The sequence below is a fragment of the Limulus polyphemus genome, unplaced genomic scaffold (assembly GCF_000517525.1).
Source record: "Limulus polyphemus unplaced genomic scaffold, Limulus_polyphemus-2.1.2 Scaffold4, whole genome shotgun sequence".
Classification (NCBI taxonomy): domain Eukaryota; kingdom Metazoa; phylum Arthropoda; class Merostomata; order Xiphosura; family Limulidae; genus Limulus; species Limulus polyphemus.
The window spans coordinates 185163-205110 of NW_013665614.1; the positions used below are offsets into that span (position 1 = coordinate 185163).

At 33.5% G+C, this 19948-nt stretch overlaps 1 protein-coding gene across 1 annotated transcript in view; it reads left to right on the top strand.

Moving 5' to 3' along the window:
- Positions 1-12372: 12372 nt before the first annotated feature.
- The window catches only part of LOC106470377 (protein Wnt-2b-like), a 23028-nt gene continuing 15452 nt past the window's right edge, over positions 12373-19948 (top strand). Inside the window, exon 1 of the mRNA XM_022401885.1 lies at positions 12373-12784. Coding sequence (XP_022257593.1) covers positions 12690-12784 — 95 coding nt within the window. The 5' untranslated portion in view covers positions 12373-12689. The remainder of the gene's footprint in view (positions 12785-19948) is intronic.

Sequence of the window (19948 nt, forward strand, 5' to 3'; positions counted from 1 at the left end):
GTACTATTATATTTATATAGATTACACCTGACCATAAAGTAATATTAGTTAATAGTTGGACTTGAATATTTTTAAGTTTCAGCTTGATTTTAGATTGAATCATTATTGCTAGTTATGTTTGTTTCTTTGGAATTAAGCACAAAGCTACACAATGGGCTGTCTGTGCTCTGGGGGGCTGCTAGTTATGACTGTATTTATTTGATCCTCACAAAATTCACTAGTATATTCTTCGTTGGTTGTTTTCTCAAATGAGCTAATTTCTTCACATTTGGCCTCATAGTGTTCTAGGAAACGAGGAATTGCACTACTCTGCTTCTGTAGGCTTTTCTTCCTTCAGTTTTTCTTTTTTTTTATGCACCAAATTGGTATATCCTTTTCATTTTTCTTACTGCGCACTGTGATTTGAAAGAAAACAAAAAACACTTTCACTTAAAAATATCACTAAATACCTGTAGTTGCTGAATTTCCTTCCGTAAGACGCTTGCAGCAGTTATTCCCACTTGTGGATGCTAGTTAAGGGCAAAACAGTCATGGGGGTGGAGGCAAAATCCTCCCAGCGAATCCGGGAGGGTTGGCAAGAGTAGTGTTGTATATGAATTATTCAAATGTAAAAATAAGTTTTGAATTATATAAATGATGGAAATACAAAATTATGTTCTTTCAAATATATTTAATTTTTAAGTTACCCAAAGAATGCTCTTAAATTTGGTATAGGGATTGGAAAATAATAAGTACTAAGATGTTTCAATGAATGACAAGTCATTTATCAGAAGTGAAAGGGTTAAACTATAGTGATATGAACTGCGTATAGAAAAAAAATATAAATTATATACTTTGCTGTGAAGCTATATATATTACTCTTTGTGTAATAAATGAAAAAAATATGTCATATTCATGTTCCGTAGAATACGAAACACGTATATGATCATATTTAATCGAGGGCCCTGGCGCGTGCCTTTTGCGCCTAGTGATAAATCCACTACTGACAAGAATTTGTAGTAGTAAAATGCTAATAATAAGAAACTCTTTAGAAGTACAATAGAAATAATATACGTTAAGTTGTATTACACTGTACTAGTGAAATATTATATGTTTCAGAATAATAATTGTGAGAAAATATAGCTAAAAATATGTATAGAATGGAAATTCGAAGCCTCGTTATACAAAATTGGTCTAATACCATTTCAATCGTTTTTCTGTTGTAAAAGCCCATACTGATAAGGCTTTTCGTTCTTACCATTTTGTCAACCTGACAGGTTGTAACACCTAAAACCCGAAATCAAACTTTCTATTAGATATTTTTTGTGGCACTAAATAGTAACGAGACACGTTCGAGTGGAGTATTTAAAAAAGAATCTGTATTATTGATCATATTTTTTGTTATAAAATGGTAAATAAGGAGATGTCGATGTTTGCAAATGGAACACTGATTACAATCAATAGAACTGGATGTATTTTTTTTTCCACAGGAAAGTTTGTTTGTTTGTTATTTAAGAACAAAGCCTACACAGTGGACTATTTGTGCTGTAACTACCATAGGTATGAAAACCTGGTTTTTAACGTTATAAGCCTTCAGACCTAATGCTGCGTATCAAGATAAGAAAATAAATAGACTGAGCACATGACGTAAAGTGTAAAGCAATCTTTATTATTATGTTCAAAACAAATAACACAGTGTGCATAATTGCATAGACAATGGACTGTCACTTCCTTCCGAATCTGTGAAATAGTAATCAGTTGTCTCCCAGAATGCCTTTCTGTCGACTGACTCACTTTAAAAACCCACTGAGATTGTGTCAGATCTACCTAAAATAACTAGCATAACCACGTGACTAATTATTCTTATACAGTATGGTTAACATCGTAGCCTCTAGATATTATCCACTCAGCTAATGAAGGATATTTTGTCATTGACCAGCTTGCATAATGTGCGACGTTGCAGCAGTTACATCAGTAGGTTACCCGGGTATTATCTACTAGAGAACAACAAAGGAACAAAGGTAACTAGAACGAAAATAACTCAGATTAATTGTAAAATTTCCTATGTTAATATGAGAAGGTAGGAAATGCATGGAATGCCTGCATACCAACACTGTGTTAAATATATTAAGAACTTAAAGAATGACAAATTGACTAGAAAACATTACATAATCCCACTTGACTTTGTTGTTTGAAGTATGAGTTACATTACGAGGATAAAGAAAAATAATCTTTTTCAAAAGAAAGTTATCAAGCTCACAAACAAAGATGAGCATGACACTAATCTGCCTTTCAGGTCATTTTAACTTAAAAGTCCAAAAGCCTCAAAAATGAGTAACTATGCCTTTACTTTTTTTTTCTTCTTATGATTAGTCTCTATTTGCTAGTAACGGTTTCTTTGTCGGAGCATTATGTGTGTAATGCTAAAGTAGATAAACAAATAATACAAATAAAACTTGATTTATGAGCTTTTAACCCTTTATTAAGGACACTCTTAGTTCAACTGACAAAAGAACAACTTTGAAAAGGATACCAATGAATTAAATATTACTTAAAGATCTCAAATATGATGAATTATCAAAATAAAACTTATCCCTAAACACAACCCCACTTATCTGTCTTAGGCTATTTGAAACCAGGTCTTTGACTTAATATAAAGCTTGAAGTTGGATGCTATCTATATGAAAGACATGTAAATGATTTGTTACATCGAAACTGGCGAAACACGACCCATTTTAGACAATAGACGTATCATAACATCACATTATATATTTATAAATTTTAATACAAACAGACGAAAATAGCATGTTAATTTTTATTATTTTCTTTTTAAGCTGCTACCGATAAGTCTTTTTGTTCAGTGCCAGGACTTCTCAGACCGCCTTAACTTTTGTTCTCTGTATATCAGTAATTTGAAAGGCAACAAATTCTCTGATGTATAACTCTGTTTATGGCAAAACATGATCACCCTTTATGTTTCAAAATTATTCGTTTATGTGCTCAATTGGAAATATTGAAAGTTATAGGAAAATTAGTCATTCATGTTTGGAACGAAGGGAAACCCTGTTTTATGTTTAATTAACTCTGGTTTCGAAAAATGCTACTTCAAGATTACTAAACTAGAAGTATACTAATAACTTTTACATGTTCACAGTATAAATACAGTTTATTTGAATAATATACCACGAAGCTTGTTGAAATAAATAAAATAAATTTTCACAAATTAAAACGCGTTCAAAAGCACCTTTTCAAAAATATAAAACCTGTATGATGTGATCCATTGAATGTTTTTGTTCTCTTTGTTTCCCTGGAGTAAAAAGGATTTTAATTAAGTATTTATTTTGCCCGAAATTTACTATAACAAAAAACAACAAACAAACAAAGGTGAACCAACGAAGATGAAACAGGAGTGATTATCTTGAACATAATGTAACAACAAGTGAAACGATTGTGTCTACCATTGTTTTATACGGGCGTCGCAAGGATGTTTTCAAGAAGGAGGGAAGAGGGCCGTTTCTCAAATTCATAAAACATGTAGGCCTAACCATTAGCACGAACTTTTCCAATTGATTGGGGTACTGGGTGTAATTTTTGCACACCCTCAACTTGTGGGCTTAGGAAAGCTGTGAGTCAGTAGCAGTCCAGTACATAGACTATAGCAAAATTCATGTCAAATTAAATAAACACATTAGCAAACAAAAAGGATTATGGATATAAAATTATAACACAATATTCGGTAGTTTTAAATTTCCGTAAGCATCAAAGTGCAGTTGAGGTTTAAATGGGGGTCGCTCCTGTATTCAGACTCACTTTTCTTTAAATATTGATATATTATCTGGATTTCAATAAGTTTGTTTACATTCTTGCTCGTTTGCTCAATCTCTTTTTTTTATGCCTGTATTTTAATGGTAGGAACCATATCCGGCATTTAGTATTTTTTTCAAAAAATATACAGGAATATTTCATGATGTCGAGGAACCCACTTGAAATAAAATCTATAGCAAAGACGTTGTTACTTGTATTGTATTTAAATAAAAGTTTTAATACCCATATCAGCCGTCGTATCTACTATTGATAAATTGGAATATGCATCATTTTATGAGGAGTCCAGATGTGTAGGCTGACCTATAATTGGATAACATCCAAAAAGCTATGATTGTTTTTTGTCAGCAGAGTTGGGTTATTTTTTAGCCTAATTCAGACAATGGTCATGGCATTATTGTAGTATTTTATCTATGGAACACTCACCATTCCCGAACTTTTTGTGAAACTTGTGAGGAACTGCTGAGTTAACGAGCCAGAATCTCTGAATGTTTGTTCTTCTCGAGATGGAAACGAGGACGAATTCAAAGCTAACCTGCAAATGTGAAGTAGCACTAAAGTAGTACTAAAATAATGACAAAACAGCATGCGGGTGGTCCAATTTCATAGGATAGAAACACCTTAACAACTAGTCGAATCAAAGAAAATAGCACAGCAAAATTATCCCTGGATTATGCCCTATATAGCCTTATACCTCACTCTTAGGCAAAACAATAATATTTTCGGCAGTTGAGTCAGAGATTATTTGTTAAATCAGGAATTATGTATTACTTACTGTTTTCGATGAATTCTCTCTCTTTTTTTTTGTTACTCACACAACGCATTATTTTGCTTCATCTACTCCAATATTTTTATAAGAACTTAAGTTGTATTAGTTTGACATAACTGGCTATAGTCCAGAAATCAGTCTCTTTGCTTATATATTCGAAATATCACTTTTAGAAAATACCCATGATAAAAAAAATCTCTTCAAAAAGTAGATGAAAAATTATATCTATAGATACATTTTCTTCTATCCCGTAAACCCCTCTGATTGCTATATCAATGAAATTGAAATGAAAAATCTTAAATTTTCATTCTAATAGACAGTTTTCACAGGGTTCAAAGTTCATATCCCATTTTCGCAAAAACACGCTCCGCACTATGGGACCAAAGGTGCTCTATAAGAGTGACAGTCAAATCTCACTATTCGGTTATTCAAGAGTAGCTCTAAATTGGCGGTGGGTGTTGTTGACTAGATGTCTTCCTCTAGTTTATCAATTAGGAATTAGGGTTATGCGCAGATATTCCTCATTTAGCTTTATGCAAAAAGACTAAACAAAAAATACAATTTTATGAAATAAGTAGCTGAGGTATGATCTTTGGCGGGAAAAAAATACAATTTTTAGCTTAAGCCAACTGATTAACTGGCTTTTAGGTTTGAGCTTCGATATATAATTACATCATTGTGTTTGTTTTCGAATGCTGTATCATTGTGAAAATGTTATGGCTTCGTGTTCTTTTATTTTCTCTTTTCTGTGCTAGAGAGTTAAATTAAAAGACATGATGATAGTGGGTAGTTAATAGTACACAGTAACTGATATTTAAAAACATATTTTGTCGTTCTAAACAACCTATAACAATAACGTCTCGTTTCGAAGTTCTGAAAAAATAGATGTTCTCAAACGTTGTATCATCTATCGGTACACGCACATCCTGTCCCCTTTGAGCCGTGGGAACGTTATAATGTGACTGTCAATCTTACTATTCTTTGGTAACAAGTAGCTCAAGAGCAGGCGGGTAGTAGTTGTGACTAGCTGCCTTTCTTCCAATCTATCACTTCAGAAGTTAAGGACGGCTAGCACAGCGCAGATAGTCCTCGAGTAGCTTTGTGCGAAATTTAACAAACAAACAATATTTACGTTATAAGGGTAAATTGTTATTGAAATTTAGAGGAAAAAGCAGAGATAAATTAAACAAAATTCATGAAATAATAATTAAAATGATAAATGAGTAGTATTTTATTAAATACTATTTACTAAATGTAAAAATAGTTTTATCCCTTACTGAAATATTTTTACATAATCTAGTAATAAACGTATCAAGCTGAACTGAACCTGGATTGAATAACATAGATACATCTCTAACGTCTATACTAATCGGATGCATCTGAATACACTTGACACAGTATAGTTGAACTACATTAGTGCATATTTACGGGGAATTCTATATCTAAGTGTGATATATGTTTTGCACTATATACAATTCTGTTTGGGCTGTATTATAACTTTCAATGTATTGTTTTTTATTGTCTATTATCATGCCACTTTCTTTTACCATAATCTCCTTTTACTATTGGAAGATTCGAGTTGGATGCTAAGTAGATTGCTTTGAACTTTTGTCACTAGTAGAATATTTTTGTGCCGCCGAAGAGTTGTTTTATTGTGTTGGGATAGTGAGAAGATCTCAGCCTTTCTGAGTTACAAAAGATTCCAATCATGCTGAACGAGTGAGTTCCCTTTAAGCTATCTAATACGCAAGGTCTTTACTCCCTTCTTTTGACATTCCTTGGAATTCTCTATGTTAGCGTATAGTGTACAATGATGGCTTTCGTAGTTTAAATTGAGATGGTGAATCATTATCCTTGGGAGTGAACGGGACTGGACAAGTAAACCCATTAGTCTAGCACTCAAATAGGTTGAATAGAGATATCCAAGCTGGCTATTATTACTGACAGCAGTAAAAGCTCGTCAAATCGCTATCATTCAGCGTATTGGACGACTTATAGGGAGTGAGAACAAAACCCACGCCACGGGTGGAGCTCTCTGATCTCCTTACCAAAGCGACCAAAATCGTCATCAGCCAATACAATACTCGAATCGCGAGAACCACGATTTAGTGTCTATAGGCTTAACCAGTGTTGGTTGATGGGAATGTACTGTTTTTTAGTTGTTTTTTTTTTCTTGACACTGGGAAATTTCTAACAACGACGGAGACGTCACATACCATGTGCATCACCCAAAACTGAATGCTGGTGTAGTGAGGGGGATTACTCCCCGGAGTGCTATTTACACGATCATTTTCTACTGTGAAACGTCGTAACGAAGTAGTTAGTTTTCGGTTATCTTGTATAATTTACTGCCTTTCGATATCGCTCAAAGGAAATGAAAAATGTATTTTATCTACTACTACAAAAAAATATGTCATAGAATATAACACACAATATTCCGAGCGCTCTCTGGGAAAATAAACCTTTCATTAGATATTTAGTCCTGAGAAAAATATTTTCTGTAAGCGCTAGGATTATCGAGTTTTTCATTTTATGATTCATCTTATTTTTTAAACTACGTGAAAAAGCAAAGAAGAGACGCTCTTAAATCTTTACAATAATGAGGTACAGAAGGTATTGTCGCACACAAATATACCACCTAATACTGTAAATGCGTTGTAGGGTTGATAAACTCTACGTTTACCTGCAACAAATTCTATTCAATGCCTTGTATACCGGATATGCTGTCGACGACCAATAAGAAAAAGGGGTCTTGCTTTGCTTTGCTGTCATTGGCCACCGTTATCATAAAGATTATTTGTATAATGCATACAAAACCAAGCAAACATTTTATTTGTGTCCCGGTTCTAAGTCTAAGCGATTGTGCAGAAGAAATTTATAATATTTTAATTCATGTTAAAGTCTTTAACTTATTAGTAACATACATTTCCTTTATAAAAACAATCTTTATTCATTATTAATTTTTACTGTTTAAAAAACAGAACTCATGAGACCTTTAAAATGTTGATGCGATTAGGGCAATTACCATAAGTAACTACAAGCTAGTTTCCTGAGAGATGAAAATACGGAAGTAATAAAAAAAAAAGATTTTTATTTTATTATAGAGAAGATATCAAGTTTGTCTAGATTAAGGAAACTACGCTTTGAACAGGCTCGCTATTCAGACGTTTCAAGAATCTTGCCTCTGGCACTGTTAGATGAATTTAGGACTAAAATCTTCTAAGTGGGCCGAACCTACTGAGATGTTATTGGGATTACCGTGAAAATGTTATTAGTAGCCAACATATTCAACTAAAGATTCAATGCATTCTAATAATCATATATATATATATTAGTTTCCTTCTGTATTCATTTATAATATTAAGCAAATTAAACAGATCATAAGATTCCCATACTATACTTTTGATGAGTGTTTTATTGAATTTTTAACTTTCTTTCTCTGAGAGGGTGTGGTTTAATGGTTAGCGTACCCATACTGTGTATTCGATGGTTCATAGTTTGTGTCCCGTTGCTGCACAAACGCGCTCTGTAGTATGGTTTGTTTGTTTGAAGCTAAGCACAGAGCTACACAACGGGCTATCTGTGCTCTGCCCACCACGAGTATCGAAACTCGGTTTCTAGCGTTGTAAGTTCGCAGACATACCATTGTACCAGTGGGGGACTTGCACTATGGAGCCGTGGCTTTGCTATAAGTGACAGTCAAATTCCATTATTCGGTCAGGCAAGAGTAGCCCAAGAGTTGGCGTGAGGTGTCGTTAATAATTACTTTTCCTCTAGTGTTGGGATTAAAGTCTGAACGGAAAACAAAGTATCAGTTCAAATAGCTCTTGTGTAGCTTGCGGGAATATATTAATATACCACTATTATTATTCTCACTCAGGTGCTATAATTTATCACAATATATCCGAATATAGAGAAGACAATTTGCTGCCTAATACAATAACATTTATTAAGAAGAATATTTATGTCTAACTTTTTGAAGTATATTTTGATAATTCCCAGGAGAGGAGGATTGTATACTGTTGCATTATTTTCAGTTTGTCTTTTGTTTGTAATTAAGTACAAAGTAATACAAAGCTCTGCCCATCTCGGGTATCGAAACTCGGTTTTTAGCGTTCTAAGTCCACAGACATACCGCTGTGCCAATGGGGGGCAGTGGCTTTGTGATAACCATCAATTTTTGTTCTTGCTTGATGCGTACTACTACGCTTAATAAGTATAGAAACGTTTCGTGGATTAGTAAGCTATTAAGACCTGATGTGCAAACAAATGGTGTTGTTAGGTGTGTTAAGTGATGTATAATAGTAATGCCCTATTCTGTTTTTTTTATAATCAATTTCATTAAATCTTATTGATTATGTGATAAAATACATTTCAGTATTTTTTGAATTTATATTATAGCCCTCCCTAATTCAGCAGTGTAGGACTAGAGGGAAGGCAGCACCACCCACCGCCAACTCTTGGGCTACTCTTTTACCAACGAATAGTGGGATTGACCATCACATTATAACGCCCCCACGGCTAAAAGGGCGAGCATGTTTGGTGTGATAGGGATTCGAATCCGCTACCCTCAGATTGCGAGTCGAGTGCCTTAACCACCTGGCCATGCCGGGCCACTGCAAGTTAGAAACATAACAAGAATATGGAAGTCAAAATTCAGTCAATAATCTGTAGATTCCATAAGTAACGTGACAAAGTCGCAGGCTTTTTTTGTTCTTGTTTGTAATATCATGTCAAGGTAATCATAGAAATACTTGTTATAGATCAAGAGGCTACTAAATTACGATCATTAAACTCTTCCAAGTGACTTCAGAAAACTATTATTTTCACTTAGTCATATGGATGCTCTATACTGAATGGAACCTTTTATGCCAGTGGGCTCTAGATCAGCAGTTCTGAAACTGTGTATGGCTCATTACCTCAAGGTAGACCGCAAATACTTTTCAAGGAGGTCACCAATACTTGCGTAATTTTAAGATATCACTTTTGATTCTTAAGATATTACTTTTGTTAATGGTACCTTTTAAAACATGTGTTCTTTATCAATGATAACATTTCTGAAATAACACGGGCAGTGTATCCATGTAGTAATGTTTGTTGCTCGAAGAGGTTGCAGTGCAACGAAGTTTGAGAACCGATGCTCTAGAGTCTAGATTATAAAACTTGCATAGCTGTGTGAGATATACACCATAGAACTGAAAACAAACGTATAATCCAGAGCTACTACTTATAAAATAAATTATTGTCCACATCTTTTATTACTAAGAGATTCAGCGTTCATAAATCACATATGCCTGCCACGGTTTTATTGTGCTTGAAATTTTTACATGTTCTACGGTAATTCATGTACGCTGAATCCGAAAACGATATCCATTTTGTTCCATCACGTAGAGATTTTTCACAAAACGTCATAACGCAACTCATAAAAGAAAGACCGCAACACGTAGTTTTGAGACTAAAACACGTAGATTTCACACACACACACACACACACACAAAATCAGGATGAATGAGGATGCTTATTCGTTTGATATCAATGTTCTTCCCTTTTCTTCAATTTCTTTATATTTTTGTTAACAAACATAATAATAAAAAAATGTTCATCGTGGTAAACGAAATAATAATTTGATCTAAGTAAGAGTTTTTTCTTCCCGATTTATAAAAAGAATTCTTACGTGATAGAAAAAAATGTATATTATTTTCGAAATCTGAGTAGCTGAATTATGGAAAATCCATTATTAAAACCAAAATAACTTTTATGAAGTTTAAATTCGAAGGCCTGCGTAATCTATCAACTTTACTTGTAGAAATATTTACAATGTGGATATATTATGATTTTAATTGAATCATTCAATGCATAAATTTGAGTTGCTCCTTCTAGTGTCAGTTGAAACTAAAACTGTTTGAAACTGAATTATACTATTCTAAACCTGCACAGTAAGGTTAACATCGCTACAGACATAAAGCTAGCGACGGTTTCCTTAAGGTTTTTATTAAATAGAATTTTATCATTGATAAACACATTGAAGTTAGTGTGTAAAGACCATCTTTAACTTATACCATCATATACCATTCCGTCTTTCTTTATATTTAATTTCCTCAAATCTTATTGGCTATGTGAAAAAATAATTTTTAATATTTTTAAGTTATATTTTAACGCATTAGAAAATTATTATATTATACACGTTTAGCTTCATATATGTATTTAGGACTGGCTTACACCTTTTGTGTTGGCCAAATCTTAAAAAGTATCAATAGGATTACCTCTGAAAATATCAATATTAGCGTGAGTATACAACTGTTGTACATGATAATGTTTCGCAGTTAGAGACGAAACGTTGCACAGAAATAAATCTGTTATCTACAAATAACTCTTTCAAAACTTCATATTGTTCGTAAGTTAAGTGTGTACCTCTTAAAAAAGCAAATAGTAAAATTTCATAGTTACTGTTAACAGTGCTGTAGTGTTAGGACAGATTTCACTGAATATATATATTATTAACTTACTATTTCCGCACTTTGGAACAATTGATGTGCTATAAAGTGACAGTCAAATCCTACTATGTAATCAGCTAAAATCAGCCAAACAGTTCTCGGTGGGTGCTCTTGATTAACTGTCTTTCCTCTAGTCTGTCAGTTCAAAATTAGCTTTGTGTGCGAATATTCGAATAAAACAAATAATCTAGTGTCATGGCTTTGTTCTTCTCCCCCCCCCCCACACGATTCGACTTATAACGCTAAAATCAGGTTTCGATACCCGCGGTTAGCAGATCACAAATATCTCATTGTGTAACTTTGGGCTTAACAACAAAGCCTTTGTTCTAAGAAAGAACCCCTATAGTTTTCCTTAATAATATTTCGCTGGCTACCTTATTGAAATGGCCATAATGTTTTCTGTATTGTTACCAATAATTTTTAATACTGCGTGTAATTTTTTGCGGTGGGAATCTGTCACATTTTACAGCTATCATAATTTACAGGTTTAATTTCGCCGAATTTTGTGTGAAATAGTATGACAGCGTCTGCAACGGTGCTTTTTTTTAGCTATCATAACACCTGCTATATTTTATTCCTGCTAGTTTTTGAATTATCATCATACGCATTACATTCACTATTCACTGCACTCATTTAGACTATACGTATGCAACTGGAAAGTCATAAAACTTATATTTATACCTATCAAATAAATATAACTTTTTTTTAAAGTTAGCCTTATTCGAAATCATAGAAGACAGAAATATGTAATAAGTAATATTGTAGACGTAGTTATTGTAAAGAGCTATATGATGACTATCAGTTGTATAAGCACTGTTACTTTTCTTCTTCTAATTGGTATCATTTATGTAAGGAGATTCACACTCGGAAGGTTTAGTTTGTTTGTAGTTAAGGACAAAACTACACAATGAACTATTTGTCTTTTGCCCACTATCGGTATCGAAACCCGTTTTTTAGCGTTATAAATCCGCAGACCAGCCGCTGTGTTAATAGGAGGCTCTGTAAAAGACAAGGTACTCTAGCCAGAGAACTGACTAGTAATGAACAATTAACGTACAAGCAACTCTAGCGAGAGAACTGACCAGAAATGAACAACTGAGATATAAAGCCACACACGAACTGTTTAATACCGCACTAAGCCGGCATATTACCTGCTTCTCAGCTGGAGTTTTCAGGTAAGTAGAAGCGGGCCTCATCTGAAACGTTGACACATGCCTGCCACCGCATCAGAAGTTAGCTTGTAGGCCTTTTTTTTTCTCCACCAGTGGACAGAGGTGCGGACACTAACGGCCAAACGGTTAGTGTCGCTAAGTTTCATGTCGAATCGTCACCTGGACACTTTTCATTATCAACCAATCAGCGAGCAGTGACAATAAGGTACCAGGTCCTCGTGACTCTGTGCTTCACGCTGGTTCTATTTTCTATTAATTTCATCTGAGAAGATTGGAGTTTGGCGGATGTGACAAATAACCTTCGTTAACCGATCAGAATTTCGTTTCGTTTTGTTTTTTTCTAATCGTTTGATATTGGTATCCACTACACAAATCCCAATACTGGTTTCGTTCGGCAGATCATAACAAGGACGCAGCCAAAGTGTTTCTGCAATATTATAGTTAGCTGCTGAGATGAAGTTTGAAGTAGATGATGGTTACAAGAAGTTAGCGATATCATTTCTCATTCTAACTATCTTCCTGTCCACCCCAGCGTCAGGAACTTGGTGGTAAGTTACACGAAGCAGGTGTTGTTGTTTTTTTTTTTACAATTACGTCTTTTCTCTACAAGATTCCTATTTCGCTTATAACTAGAAATGTATTTTAACACTACAAAATCTTTCAAAGAACATTATCTAAAGAAAATTGTTTTGTTTAGCCAAAGGAGTAACGCAATGTTTTAGAGGCCTAGCAAGAAGCTGAACGTGCCGCAAATATCAATGTGACTATCATAACCTTAAAGTACGATCCAGAAACGTATTCAGAAATCTATAAAGAGGCGCTACTTTTGAAGGAAGAAAAAAAGAAATTAGTAGGGAAGCCTTATTGGGGGGTCTGGTGGCATACCCAATCAGATACGTTTTATCATTTTGACTGAAAATGGTGTATCTTAGGGTATCTGAGAATGGGAAATTTTGCACCTTTTAAATATGTTTTATACATATATAAAGGAGCAATTTAGTGGGTGTGATTGCACCCGTCGCACTTCCTTCCCTCTCCTGCCTACACAATATGCAAATTAACTAGTTTAAAGTGGCATTATGAAAATACTGACACACAGGTCATTAGAGATTTTTGTCTGCGACTGGAAATAAAATAATGGAAATTAACAAAAACAAAAGTGTTTAACACATGATAAAAAGGATTTTTGAGGTTATTTTATAGCATGTGAAACATGCTGTATGTGTTTTGTATAAGTAGATTTGTTTTTTTTTTCTCTATCAGCGTGATACAAAACAATTAGAACATGATAGACTAGTCAAGAAGAAAGCTAACATGTCTCATATTGCTAACAGATTAAGGTTAAGATATATTTTATACTGTTAACTGATCATCACGTAAAATTTAACACGTTTTATACTTTTCCAAATTCAACGAGAAGCTAACACATTTTGTGTTGTTAATAATCGGCCAAAAGAATCTAACACATTTCTTGTTGTTAATAGTTCTATAATAAGCTAACACATTTCTTGTAGTTAATAGTTAAAGGAGAAGCTAACAAATTTCGTATTGCTCTAGTTAAAAAAACAAGACATTAACACATTTCGCGTTGTTAACAGTTCAATAAGAAGAAACCAACACATTTCATGATGTTAACGCACAGCAAAGCGAAGCTAGCATATTTATTATAATAAATAGTTTAACAAAAAAAAGCTAACACATTTCTTGTTGTTAATAGTTCAACAAGAAGTTACCATATTTCTTGAAATTATGTATCATTCACAGTCCAGATAAATAAAGATACATTACTGACTTTTATAACAAAGGTTAAGTTGTAAAATCTTTACTGAAAATCTAGAAACTTGTACATGTAAAATATTAAACACAAAAAAAAGTTACCATTTAATAATAAACATTAAAATGTTACACACAGAAACAGTTATAATTTAATAAAATAACATTAAAATACTACACATAAAAAACAGCTATAATTTAATAATAAACATTAAAATCTTACCCACAAAAAATAGTTATCATTTAATAACGAACATTAAAATATTACACACAAAAAGAATTACCATTCAGTAATGATAAACATTAAAATATTACACACAAAAACAGTTATCATTTAATAATAAACAATAAGACATTATACACCAAAACAGATATCACTTGATAATAAACATTAAAATATTACACACAAAAACAGCTAACATTTAATAATAAACATTGGATTAGTACAATCAAAAAACAGTTATCATTTAATAATAAACATTAAGAACAATAATCGCTTTTGTTTGACACTGTTTTTTATTTGAACCATCGAAATAACATACTTAAACTTGAATTTCGATGACGAGGAACCCACTTTGAGACTAATAGTGGTTGGAGACGGCTTGAATGGGTAATGAAGAAAAACTTTAATATAAGATTAACATAACAACAAATGGACAAGGTTTTATCATCATCAGGTATATTAAAGTTTTTCTTTATTACCCATTCAAGCCGTCTCCAACCATTATTAAACTTAAACTTGGTTGTTTAAATTATTTCACTGTTGGAATTGTAGTTGGTTACATTTAATTATTGGCTTGCCAGTAAGTATAATTGATTGTATATTTTATAGTAGATTTTTCTCTAGATATTTTACTCTGTATGTTAATATATATATTAACAATCAGAAAGATACAAGACTAATCCAGGTTACCTTACGAAAACCGGAAAAGAATTAAAAATAGATTGTCGAGAGCCCACTCATGTCTCAGCTCACGATTATGATTACTTAAATGAAACACAAATTTTTAAAATGAATTTTATTCAGCTACTTTTTAAATAAAAGGAGCATTTGTGAAACACAAAATCTGAATAGTCTCTACTATTTAAACATAAGATTTTAAATTCAAGTAAATATGAGAACTCATTCGTGTGTCCCTCTAAAAATAGACGTCTGGCTGATCCTTTAATGTCTTGGTAAAATGTTTGTAGTTTTGACGTGCTTGATCATACTTAATTACTTGATGAAACGTCGAGTCTTACCTTGATGTCTATTGCTCATATTCGTTCCATGCTTTCAAGCAAAGCTGGCTAGATCTTGTGTGTATTTTAAATCCAATTTTAGTTTTCCCCTTTTGAACCATTATAGTGCATAGTAGTGATAATAATTACAAATTTTCTCAGTACAGTGTAGATATATGCTAGAATAGACTGTATAAGATATCCAAGTGCGTTGTTTCTAATTATCAAGTAAGAACTTATACGCCACGTAAGACGGTAGGCAACAAAAGTCAACATTTAACCTGATTTTTCAACAGCGTATGCGTTAATATTTTGGTCAATTATACATTGAGAAAGAAATAGAGAAAATTGGGCCAAAGCATAAAGGCCATAACAAGAGCAACAAAATGTTTTTACTGTGTTAAATAAAGATAACTGCTTTATGCTAGAAAACAAAAGTTAGTGGTTACTGTCGTCAATGTAGCGATAAGTTTAAGGGCATATAATACAATAATTCAGAGTTAGATTCCTATGATAAACACAGCGCAGACAGACCATCTTGCATTTGCGCTAAAAAAAGAGCAAACAAATCAATAATTGTGATACAATGGCCATAAGATGTCATTGGCCCCCCCAGTGGCACAGCGGTATGTCTGCGGACTTACAACGCTAGAAACCAGGTTTCGATACCCGTGGTGGACAGAGCCCAGATAGCCCATTGTGTAGCTTTGTGCTTAACTTCAAATGAACAAGATGTCATTGCAAGAGTTTTTCATGCATGAGAAGACAAATGTAACTTATAAGAACTATACACGTGGCTAAGCGCGTGATTTTAGCAGACTCAAGCCAGTTTCTAGTTTCAAAACAGGTTATATTGATGATTTTTTAAATCTACAAGAGGTTTTAACACTACGCACAATTTGCATCCTATTGATATATTGTATTGATACAGGTAAAAATTGATAATTTTGCAATTAACACGCTTGATGATATTGCGTAGTAGTTAATAGTTTTCATCAGTTTATTCTCCTCAAATTACATGCTTGAAATACAAAGAGAAATTCACATACATACACACACACACACACAAAATCAGAAACTAAACCACGTCTAACATTGGTTAACACTTGTTATAACTAGTGATTAATTTATCACGACTGTAAATCTGAGGATTCATGATTTGCATCATGTTGTTGCGAAAAGGAGCTCCACACAATGGAGCCGTAGGAGAATTATAAGAGTGAATGTAAAACCTCATTATCTGATCAGACAAGAGTAACCCAAGATCTGGCAGTGGGTATTGTTGGTTAGCTTTCTTCTGTCTAGTATTTAAGTTAACAATTATGAGTATGCGCAGATAACATTTTGTGTAGCTTTCGTGCAACAAATTGTAAAACAACAACAATCAATAATTTATATATATACTATTTATGATTGCTTTATTTTTCAGTTATCATTGCCATTGTAATCTGTACAAAACATTTACGCAAGGGTAATTGGAATTTGTAATGTTTTAGCTAAGATAAGACAAAACTTCTGTTATGGCCCAATGTTTATAATTCACCTAGTTGATTATAATGTAAATCAAGCATCTGATGATCTTCCTATAATTTGAAATACAACTGTTTGTTTATTAGGCCGATGTTTGTGAAGAACATTTGGTAGAGGTGAATTTACATCCCCACAGTTCATGACATTTCACTTCAAAATTTAATATTGTTACCACGAACAACAAGGGCAGCCTAATATTCAATGATCCATGCCTGAATAAGCGTGTTGATAAAGTCCTAAATTATGCTCGGTCACTCTTCTGAAGGAGCTGTTTCCAAGACATCTTTAGTGATTGGATACACTTGAAGGGACGCGACGTGCCTGTCATAAACATCCCATGTCCTCCTACAATCCTATAAACATCCCATATCCAATGAGTGTTAAAATCCACTCTAATCAGTCAGTAAATTTCTCTTTAAGGAAGGGCACTAGTCCATACAAGAGGCTGAAATCAGGGCCATTTACATGAGCACGTGGCAGTAAAAAGGGTTTTAAGGTGTGGTCCCTATAATGGTATCATTCTGGAGTGGTTCTCTGTAAACCATTGCTGTTTCCTGCTGACACCATATTGACACCAAAACCAAACGCACCATGTTCTTGTGTAAAGATGGAATTGGACCCCGATTCTTGATTCTCTCCAGAAGAGGATATATTTATTATCTGACTGCAGGTTGAAGTGCGATTCATATGCAAAAAAAAACATTTCTCTGAATATCGTTGGTCGCTGGATGTGTCCTTAACTCCATTGCAAGCAAGCCTTTTGGTGCCTTGCTGTAGAGGAATCCATCTCAATAAATATCTGGTAAACAAATCGTCCTTGGGAAGTTAGTTTTAATCTGCTTGTTCACTGATACGACGCCCAATTGTGGCTGCGAACATCTGATTTAGTCTTAAAGCAGATACGTTGTGAGTGGGGCGAGGAAGAATAGACATATAGCTTGTGTTCTGAATGAATTTACGCACTGTTCAAGAGTACGATCAACTTATCATTGGCTTGAAAACAGTTTCACATTTCGTTAGCGTCACTTTGAGACACTTGTTGTCAATTAGTAACAGCTTTATGTGATTAACCTTCTTCCATTCATTCAGTGACTTTCTACATGTGCGAAACATCCATATTTCTTCTTTGAGTCTTTTGAAACTTGCGATTCGCTTCAAAGATATAAATGAAACCGTATTGTGTTAAAACACCAAATATGACACAGGCTGACTGACCAACTTGCACTTCAAATTACATGATTAATCGTGTAATCTGAAGTGCGTTTTCCATAATAATGAATTGAATGAGATGATTGACATGATATTATAATGATGATTTTGGCTTACCATAGGTATAATAAAACAAATTCTAATTATTCTTTAATTGTTTTGTGCAATGTGATAAGAAAGTTTGATACTTGTCCATATCATTAAACTGCTATGAACAAAGTGTTTGTCGTTACTCGTCATTTTTGCTCATCATCTTCCCAATCATTGTAATGACATATTGGATTAATAATAGATGAAGAACCATCAGCTCAATATAAAAGTTCAAAGCGTGTTCTGTAAAATCGAACAAACATGAATTATGTAATGTCATACTTACCTATGGCAGATCTCTACAGGATAACCAATCATGTAACTTAACTGAGTGCCCTGCTTATTCTTTTAATACAACAGCAGTTCATCGTTTTCATATTATGTTATCGGGTAACCAGCTATTTTCTGTTAATTTATTTTTTTGTTTGAAGTTAAGTACACAGATACACAATGAGCTATTTGTGCTATGCCCACCACGGGTATCGAAACCCGGTTTCTAGAGTTGTAAGTTCGCAAGCATACCGCTGTGCCACTGGGGGCTTTCTGTTAATTTAAAACTATTACTTTGTTTAATTGTCTGGTAGGTTAAAGTTAATTTTTCTTTAGATGACTGTTTTCTGTAGATAGTCATGGGTATACAGATCACATATCTGTCCGTGTTTCTTATCTATTGGTTAGTTATGTCTTTGTGGTTTTACTGTTGTTGACTGGTTTTACAAACTAGTTGGCTAACGTTTATAAAACGTTTGAAAAATTATTTTGTTTGTTCCTCTTATCTATCTATATATATATAAAGCACAAATATGTGTATGTCTGTCTGACTGTTCGTTATCTAACTACTCCTATGTCGCTGGGCCAAACTTTGTGGGATGATAGTTTGGAACAACTATTTGTTAATATGGGTTTCACAACCCCTTCCACCCCATTATTGCTGTTATTGAGCATTTATTATCTTTGACGTAAGGTAACGAAACTACATTCATAGAAGGCACCTCGTCCTTACATAAAGAAAACGTTATCAAATTTTATTCACGATGTTAAAAAAACACGTAGGTTCAAGAAAGTCTTGATAGAAATGAATAAAAACCCTATAACCCGAGCGTTTTCAAAAGGCGGATCTTTCTTCTTTAGGGACAAACAGTTTGCTCGAGTTATAGGTTTTTATTTGTTTTGTATAAAAATCTGAAAGATGTTCCCAAAGGTAATGAAATTATTTTATCAAGACGAAAACCTGAAAATGTATGTATATTATTGAATAAGTCTAGAAAAAAAAAACTTTTCCTCACACAATTTTAGAAAAGTAAGAAATGACAATTTATAGATAACTGAGAGATAAATAACCTCTATATCACTATAGTTGAACAAACACACTTACAGTTACAAAGGCAAGTAGAGTCCTCATGGACAGTATGAGTGAGCCCCAGCGTTCTTTATCGCCTTCTTCCGGAAGTCCAAAAAAATAGAATCCAATAACTGCGAATAAGAACATCACAAGTAACAGCAACAGTAGGATGTTGATAACATAGTGCTTGATAGTGTCAAGTAAAGCGGATAAAATCACCTACAATGATGAAAGTGAGTTTTTAGACACACCTCTTGAGACCTAAACTATAGTGTGGATACATTGTAGTTTTTATTAATGTTATAAACACCAGTACAATACTGATAACACAAATGCTCTATGAGGAATTTAGTTCACACATTTTACAAAACAGTAAGCAATAAAGATTTCAAGTTGTTGCAAGATTATTACATCCATGAACATGAATGGTTATACATCACGTACAGAACCCCTGTGAAATAACTGAATATAGTGATATAGAGTTATGATTCTCCATTATTTCAAGTTGTTGCAAGATTGTTACATCCATGAACATGAATGGTTATAC